At 43.2% G+C, this 9,033-nt stretch overlaps 1 protein-coding gene and 1 long non-coding RNA gene across 3 annotated transcripts in view; one reads left to right on the forward strand and one right to left on the reverse strand.

Moving 5' to 3' along the window:
* Positions 1-3,585: 3,585 nt before the first annotated feature.
* The window catches only part of KIT (KIT proto-oncogene, receptor tyrosine kinase), an 86,887-nt gene continuing 81,439 nt past the window's right edge, over positions 3,586-9,033 (reverse strand). For both annotated transcript variants that reach the window (XM_077757771.1, XM_077757770.1), the window contains exons 18-21: positions 7,668-7,779; positions 7,454-7,553; positions 6,978-7,083; positions 3,586-5,867 (exon numbers count right to left, since the gene is read on the reverse strand). In XM_077757771.1, coding sequence (XP_077613897.1) covers positions 5,736-5,867; positions 6,978-7,083; positions 7,454-7,553; positions 7,668-7,779 — 450 coding nt within the window. In that variant the 3' untranslated portion in view covers positions 3,586-5,735. The remainder of the gene's footprint in view (positions 5,868-6,977; positions 7,084-7,453; positions 7,554-7,667; positions 7,780-9,033) is intronic.
* Positions 4,222-9,033, forward strand: part of LOC144226381 (uncharacterized) — a 6,732-nt gene continuing 1,920 nt past the window's right edge. The window contains exon 1 of the long non-coding RNA XR_013333619.1: positions 4,222-4,258. This is a non-coding gene — a long non-coding RNA (uncharacterized LOC144226381). The remainder of the gene's footprint in view (positions 4,259-9,033) is intronic.

A 9,033-nucleotide genomic window follows, 5' to 3' on the forward strand; every position in this document is an offset into this window, starting at 1 on the left:
GTGTGTCTCCCCATGCAGACGCTGCCCCCAACGACCTGCTCCCAAGATCAAGCCTGGATTGGGGAAGGCCTCCTGTCTTCAATTTCTGTACTTCCAGCCCAGGGACGTACTGGCAACTTTAGTGTCTCCCCCATTCTGATAAAGGAAGAGAAGTTCTGCCACTTTCCCTTCCTCCCTACGCGTTTGAGTCCCCCCTTTTGTCTAATTCTCATCTCCTCCTTCCCACAAGGCAGGTGTGCATGCCTCAACAAGGCTGCCCAAAAGAACTTTCCTAGTTCCCCTTTCCCCTTCTCCCCCAAGGCTCACCCCGAGTGAGTGTAAAATGAAGCTGCCTTCTCAGGTCCCACTTTGGATAAAAGTTGTGTTGTCTTCTATTTCCTATCTTTCCTGGGCCCATTTTTTCCCCCAGATGACTCTCCCTTGGTCCATGCTGATGGAATGTTTTATTATTCATTAAAGGATATTAATTAATCACTCATGGGGCACTGTGCTAGAAGCGTCAGGAGTATGAGACAGAGACCACTTGTGTTTTTAACGTGAACCATGGTAATCATCTAAGGGTGATGGGTAAGTCTCTCCTTAGGCTAAATCCAATGGATTTGTAAGGGCTTCCTGGAGAAGACAGGGACTTCTAAGGCATCGTGAGAAGGAGTGATAGATAGATGAGTGATGTCCATACAGACATGGAGTGGGGGATGCCAGCATGGGACGACCAGCACAGAAGTACAGAGACTCCCACCTGGATTCAAATTCTGGCTCCATGTTCTACTAAGTGAACTTAGGCAAGTCTTAACCTCTCATGACCTTTTGAGCAACTTAACCCCTGAAAATTTGGATAAATATTTTAACAAGTGGATGATAGCTATTAAAACTAGCGATCCTAGCACATATAGGTATTGACTGATTTTAAGACAGGACAAAGTGGGTGTGTGAGATGTAAGAACCAAAATAATTAACAGTATAAGGCAGAATAGATTTTATGAGCAGTAAGAAGTATGGGTACAGAGTGCCATGGGAATTGAGAGGCAACTAACTTCCAATTGCGATCATTTCCCTGGTCTCGAAAGGTGGGAGCTGATTGGAAGGGAAGAGACGATATGAAGCCTGAATGGGTGGAGGCTGAAAAAGCGGGGTGTTCCTGGGTCTATGGTAATGTGAGAGAAGGTGGGAAGGAAGGCTTGATCAGGGAACTCTGAATTCCTGGCTAAAATCTACATGGGATACCAACTGGGATATGCTGGTACAGAGCACCTTCTTAGTTCCTAGGGAGCCTAATTAGCCACAACAAAAGTTAACATTTGTGGGCACCATTTATGTATTAGGCATATGAATATGGTCTTGATAGCTTCATATGAGTACATTGAAATAGATCCCACTATTATGGAAACTGAGGTTTCCAGAGCCAATCTGCTCAATATCACACATCAGTAAGTGGTTGAGACAAGGTTGGAACTAGGATTTGAACCTAGTTTGAACCAGGACACCAAACACGTGATGGTCCTTTGTGACTAAAAGCTGGGCCAGTGAGGGAAATAACTATAGGCTAATAATATAAGGGCCTTTGACAGCTTTTTTTTTTTAAGTTTATTTATTTATTGTGAGAGAGACAGAGACAGTGCAAGTCGGGGTGGAACAGACAGAGGGGAGGAGGGAGAGAATCCCAAGCATGTTCTGTGCTGTCAGCTCACGAAACTGTGAGATCATGACCTGAGCCAAAACCAAGTCGGATGGTAACTGACTGAGTTAACCCAGGTTCCCTTGCCATTGACTGCTTTTAACTCAAGATTTCACACACATGAAAAAGTCTAAATGACACTGAAAACATTCAGAAAGGACTTCTTTGATTTGTGGTCAATTAGCTTTCATTCCTGTCTGTACTACAATAATGGAAAATGCTGGACAGAAATGTGGGTCTGTATTTCATGGACTATTGATGTACCCTGGCCACATAATTCCCTCCTGAGTTTAAGAAGATTCCTCTTCATCACAGGTCACCTTTCAGCCCTCTTCCCTTTCCTTTCTGGAGGTTCTACCATAGGTATAGATGCCACATCAATAAAGAAAATCAGAACTGATGTTTTATGTGCCTAACCCATTTTTAACAAGATCATGTAGTTTGGGGTTGTTCTGTTTCAGGCGGGGAGGACTCTTGGGCCCTGCGCAGGTTCTGGACAGAACTTCCTGATCACAAAGGAGGCTCTGGCCACAAGACAGTACCCAGCCACCTGGCACAATCCCCTCCCTCCAAGCAAGTGACAGAACTTAATATTCCAGAAGCAAGTGAGAATAAGGTTGAAGGGTAGAGTATGAACATCTCACAATGGACTAACCTCTCTTCAAAATCCAAGCCAAGAAGAACACAAACCACTTTGAGATGCCTCATGTCAACCCTGTGAATTACTTTACAGTTCACGTTAATTTTCAGGCAATCTCTTTTAGGAGGGAACACACCAGTTATATTAGAGTGGACCACATGAAATTGTTGCTGGTTAGCCATCATTTTGCCCACCAAACTGGTCATTTCACACAAATCAACCTAATAATAATTGTAGCAATGTGGATTATTCTCAAAATGTTTCTTATACTTATTTTTCAAGTTAAGTGGAGACCTTGGGGTGCAGGTGCCTCTTTGAAACAGCACACCTGTAACCCTTGGATATATACCTAGTAGTGCCATTGCAAGTAGCAGCGCTATTGACAACAACCAAAATATCGAAAGAGTCCAAACGTCCATCAACTGATGAAGACGTGGAGTATTACTCAGTAATCAAAAAGAATGAAATCTTGCCATTTACAACTACATGGATGGAACTAAAGGGTATTATGCTAAGTGGAATTAGTCAAAGAAAGACAAGTATCATAGGACTTCAGTCATATGTGGAATTTCAGATACAAAACAGATGAACATAAGGGAAGGGAAGCAAAAATAACGTAAAAACATGGAGGGGGGCAAAACATAAGAGACTCTTAAACACAGAGAACTGAGGGTTGCTGGAGGGATTATGGGTGGGGGGATGGGCTAAATGGGTGAGGGGAATTAAAGAAGACACTTGTTGGGATGAGCACTGCATGTTATACACAGGGATGGATCTCTGGAATCTACTCCTGAAGTCATTATTGTACTATATGCCTGCTAACTTTGGTATAAATTAAAATAAAAATTTAAAAAATAAAAAAATAAATGGAGACCTTGTATTGTAAAAATAAAATGAAAAAAAAATATAGCACATACTAAATTCTCAATAAGTGTCTGTTGAATCTTCAAGTATATAAATCCCAGTGATCTGATAGTCTTGTGTACCTTAGGCATAAACTTTTTTTTAATGTTTATTTTGAGAGAGAGAGAGATCGAGCCTGAGGGAGGGGCAGGAAGAGAGGGTAAGAGAGAATCACAGAGCCCAGCATGAGGCGTAATTCCACGAACCATGAGATCATGACCTGAACCGAAATCAAGAGTCGGATGCTTAGCCAGCTGGGCCACCCAGGTGACCCTAGGTACAAACTTTCTAATGTCAGGTTGAATGCCCTTTAACACTTTGAAGTTGAGTTTCACTAAACTTGAAAAAATAATCAGAAAAATTCCACTTGATTTATATATGTACATTTTTATTAGAATTCTTCAAGAACGGTCAACAGTTGGACAATACACCAGGAAACATCATGGAACGTCAACACCCTTTAAACTTGCACTGCGTACATATTTACACATAAAGTTACTGTATATATAAAAAATATTTTCAAGGACTCATGGGCTTGGGAATTATTCAAAAGACATTATTGCTACATTTCAATATTTACAAAAAAAAGCCATAAAATAATTTCAAACATTAAGCCACTGCAAAGAAACATCTGATGTAAAAAAAAAAAACAAAAAAACAAAAAACTATAAAAATAACTTTCAAGAATATCCAAGACAAAACTCTCAGTGAAGTGCCCCTAAAGTACCTAGACACTCAAAATGAACAGCTACTTTTCTTACTAAGATCAAAGTCAACAGAAACACAAAGGAAATTTTCTGACAAAGTATGGCGAACAGCGACAATCTCTTAGGTGATAACAAAACCCCAAAACCTGTTACCTTTGGAAAGGTGCGAGAGTATAGAACTCCAGTGCAAATGGTTACTTCCAGCTAAACGACCACAGTTCTCTAAATGTAGTCTAAGGGACCCAAGGAGGGGAACCGTGAAGGCGGCATACCTGAATCTCGCGAGACAACTTACAAACATGGCCGCACACAGGGACCTCTGGCAGTTGGGCGGTGAGTTTAAAAAAAAAAAAAAGGTTACCTCTAAGACTAATATCCAGGCTACAGCCCAAAGGGTAAAATTTAAATATGTTTCAGCAGGAGAGTAGCCTTATGTCTAAGGAATGGATACAGTATGTTGAGTATATAAACAACAGAGTGCTTTAAGTGTAGGTGGATTGCAAATAAATAAGTACTTAAGCACTCTGCTTCCTATATGGCTGCTATGTAAGCTTTCTGGAAGCTCTCTAGACAGCTGGGTGAAGAGAAACAAGGGCAGTACTGATGAAGGCCAAGCTACTTCTTGGGTGTTAAGGACCCTCTTGGGCTCAAGGCAAGAATACCCCCAAAAATATTTGTCTACAAGCATACACACACGCACACACATACACACTTATATAGGTACTGGCCCGGCGTCCAGGATATGCCTGCAGAGGAGGCTGAGTCTAAATTTAATTTCTGGCTACAGAAGGATCCAAACTAAAACAGCACGGTTTTTTCACTCCCGAGGGAGCCATGCAGTAAATCAGTCACTTTCTCAAATGGCATCCAATCCATTGAGCACAATGCCACTCTGAAGCTGGTAGGCTTGTTCTGGAGACTCTGGAGAGCAAGTTCATGGGCTACAAAAGGAGATTTTTTTGTTAAGATTGTGCTTGGCAATTATGGTTTTTTCCTTAAAAAAAAAAAAAAAGGTACTGTTTCCTTCAAACGTGTCTGGCTCTTAATCTATTTCTACACACAGCAGACTTGAGCCAGGGTCATATCCAGAAACTACATCTTGTGGGTTTTCTCCCCTCATATATATGAACATGTACAGTTTATAGATGAGTATATACAAATGCTGGCTGGGAGGACTTCTCTCCAATTCGGCGCCCTAAGAGCAAACTCTATTTAAAGACCAGGTTAGTAGCATGGAGGCCCAGCAGCAAACTCTTTATTCCTGCTTGGGGAGCAGTTTTCCATGGCCCGTGTCTCATTCCCAGCACGAAATCCTAGATTTCTTAAGCCCAGATATTCACTGACGTCTGCCCTTTGTTCTAAGAACATTCCATTTTCCACATCAAGAGATCAGGTTTCAGTTTCTAATCGTGCTGCATCATCGTATCATTATGGATGGTTACGAGCCCCGAAGGCGACTACTGCCACTTATTCAAATAAACTTTCAACTATGCTCTTCAAACAGAAATTGGAGAAGCCTTGGAAAGGACCCAGGGTGTCTGGCCTGTCCCACCCTTGCTCTAAGTCTGCATTTTTCCCCCCCATTAACGGGGGCTACCTTGCTATTGGGAATATATGCAGTTCAAACCCTCACAACAGTGTGGTGGCTGATGACAAAAGTCATTAGCCACTAAAGTGTGCTTGTAAAGACGGGATTACAGCAGGGTGTCCTCTACCCTGGCACAGGATGTGAGTCGAACGAAATAACCAGTATAGAAACCAAAAGAAAAGGGCTCATTTTTGCTGGCAAGGCCCTGGCACTCTGGGGGCTTCAGGCCTCCTCGTGCACCAGCAGAGGCTGAGTGGAAGACGCGCTGCTGCCCACAGAATTGATCCGCACACAATGGTCCACCGCCGAGGGGCGCTCCCGGCTCGGGCTGCAGTTTGCTAGGTTGGAATAAATCTGGGGAAAACAAATCCACAGTTGATAAGCCAGTCCCCATCGCCATGAACACAGTAACAAAGGGACACATTTGCAGCATCAGAATCCCAAATAACTGACAAAGCCTTTTAAAGGGAGGAGATTTACAAGACTTTCGTGACCAAATCCCCAATCACACTGACCAAAGGACACCCAAGCTTTGTTTTCTCCTCCTTCCCCCTCCCTCCCAGGTCTGATACATACAAAATGATGGCGAACAATGTGCTGGGACACACCTGGGAACAAGTACTATCTAACCTATTAAAAAGATTTAGAAGCCTCTGTGGCCAGTGATTAACCCAATGGCTGATGTCATTTGCTGGGAAACTGGTAGCCTCTCCAAGGGTAGGAAATGCTGTTGTATTTGAAATCTGCTCGGACACCCAGAGGAGCAAGCTCTAACCCCAAAACATCAGTGATACACTCTTAGAAAAGGTAGCTCCACGCACACAATCCATCAAAAAGAGCAGCTTAGATAAATCTGAGTTATAGTAAGGATCGTGAATTCTTCCTTAAGAGCAGGAGAAGAAATAATGGATTTGAGTTTTGAATTCTCCCCTCCCCAATCACTGGGAGGGGCCTCCCAACTTCAAATAGCTCTTCATTCTATATGGCTTGTGGGCATGACAGCTAGCTACCATTTTCTGGCTATGCTTGTTTGAGCAGAAGGCTTATTTCACTGTAGTAACAAGCTGTCTTTTCTATGCTTTCATTCTAGTTGACATTACCCCAACCATCCAAAGGCTGAATGGCCATGGCACATGACACAGAGAACATGCCGACCCCATGACCAGCACTTGGGGTGGGGGAGGAAACACAGCAAATCCTTACAGAGGCTTCTGCTTCCGTATTTCTGCATGCAAAGCCCTCCACTCTTTTTCCTCCTCATCTCATGTCTGTAAGCTCAGAAAGGGGGGACTGAGCAGAAAGTACCTGTTTCCATTGCATTACGTGCCTACCCAAAGCCCAGTTTGCCACTTAAGCCAAGGAGAGAAGGGATGGGTAATGGTCTTTGCCCCCAGAGCCTCAGAAGGGTGTATCTGGAACCAAGAGAAAGAACGGGGATTCTACGCCTGGCCAGAGGACACTCACATGATTGGTGCTATCTGAAATCTGCTTCTCAATGAGCTGCACGATCTGCTTGAATGTTGGCCTTTTCAGGGGATCAGCATCCCAGCAAGTCTTCATTATGTCATACCTGCAAAACAGGAAGCCATTTCTGATCATCTCCCCAATGCCATTAACCTGGCTTCTCACGGTGGAGGCCATGTGCCAATCTCAAAAATAATTCCAGTGCCATGCAACCGGACATACTGAATGGAACATGCAGAGTGAAATAAAACACTGTCTATATGCAAGGCGGCTGAAACTTTCTGCATGTTTGGTGACAAGAGATCATGAAAATAAGCTACCCAAATGACATTTGATCCAGACGTCATAAAAAAGGAACCAGGCGACATTGGCATTTCAATCCGTACTAGTGAAAACCCTTAACATCTGGGTTTCTGTCTTCGTAACGGAAAATGAAAGGGGAAGCACGATCTGAAGGAAAATGTGTCGACCCTTACATTTCAGCAGGTGCATGCTCAGGGCTGAGCATTCGGAACCCTTCCTTGATCATCTTGTAGAACTTAGAATCGACCGGCATTCCAGGGTAGGGGCTGCTTCCTGAGGCACAAATGGTTTGCAAATCACTATTAATAATGAGCAAGCAGGACATTGGCAAAATCTTAAAGAAGATGCTCTGAGTCTAACCGAGGTGACTTTGGCAAGGCATTTTACCTAAAGAGAACAGCTCCCACAGAAAAATCCCATAGGACCAGACATCACTTTCAAATGTGTACACACAGTTGAAAATGCTTTCAGGTGCCATCCACTTCACAGGTAGCCGAGCCTGTAATGGAAGCACAACAGATTTGGCGATATTAATTAAGAAGCTCCAAAAAAAAAAAAAAAAAAAAAAAAAAAAAAAAAAGATCCCTGGNAAAAAAAAAAAAAAAAAAAAAAGAATAGAAAAGATCCCTGTAGCCATTGCTCCTGCCGAAGGGGTGAGGGTGAGAAGTTGACTGCCTGCCATCTCACAAAAGCCTTTTCCCCTAGGACCTGAGAGGACTCCTCCTACCTCTGTAATGGTGGCTCACATGCTATTATCCCCATTTTCAAAATGGGGACATTGAGTCAATACAGCCTGGTGGTTAAGAGCACAGATGTCAGAGGCGAGGCGGACACATGGGTTCAAATCCTGCCTCCACCACTGGCCTTGAGTAACAGAGATTTGTTAGTTACCATGGAATAGGTTTTCCCCTTTTTTCCTTGATAAGAGAAACATGGCCTCCCACAGTAAAAACTACATTTCCCACCCCCTTTGCAGCTTGGTGTAGCCATGTGACTCAAGCTTGGACACTAAGTTGTAAGTATGATATGGCAGCTATAGGAAAACCTTAAAACATGGCTGGCATGTGCCCTTTGCTCTTTTCCTTCTCATCCCTCCTCCACCCTGCCTTCCAATTGTGGTAGCTGCCTACCCAGTGGCTGCCTTGGGCCAAGAACAGGAAGGCTACACCAGAGACAGTAAGAAAATGGAAGAATAGAAGGACTTGGTCCTGAGTGCTTCACAGAACCTCCACTACTACACTTCTTTTACTTTTCTTTTGGGTTTTCTGTCATATGAAACCCAAACTACCCTTTACAGATACACTGGAAAGGTCACAAGTATCTGTAATTAAGCCTCAATATGTTCTATAATGCAAAAATAATACTTCAGATTTCATGAGTTGTTTGGTGGGTTAAATGAGATCATGCAGGCAAAAGTGCTTGACACAGTACTCCAGACTGACCAATCTCTAAACAGTTGCCTTGCACAAGCAAGCATACAATAAACAGGGGTGGCTTATGGTGACTAGGACCATCCCAAGGTGGCGAGTGGCAGACTGGGCTTTACATGCAACAGCTGAACTTCACATCCTGAACTCTCACCGCTAATCGAGCCAAACTTGCTGGGACTATTCCTCTTACAGACATTCTGGATTCCCAGATCTTAATGTACCATAAAAAGGGAAATCAGTCCTTCTCTTAATCCATTTAAGATTAGAACTAGAAGACAGGGTTGTTCCCCGCCCTCCCCCCCCCCCCGTGTTCTTATTATTTA

This window comes from Crocuta crocuta, unplaced genomic scaffold, assembly GCF_008692635.1.
Source record: "Crocuta crocuta isolate KB4526 unplaced genomic scaffold, BGI_CrCroc_1.0 scaffold282, whole genome shotgun sequence".
Lineage (NCBI taxonomy): Eukaryota > Metazoa > Chordata > Mammalia > Carnivora > Hyaenidae > Crocuta > Crocuta crocuta.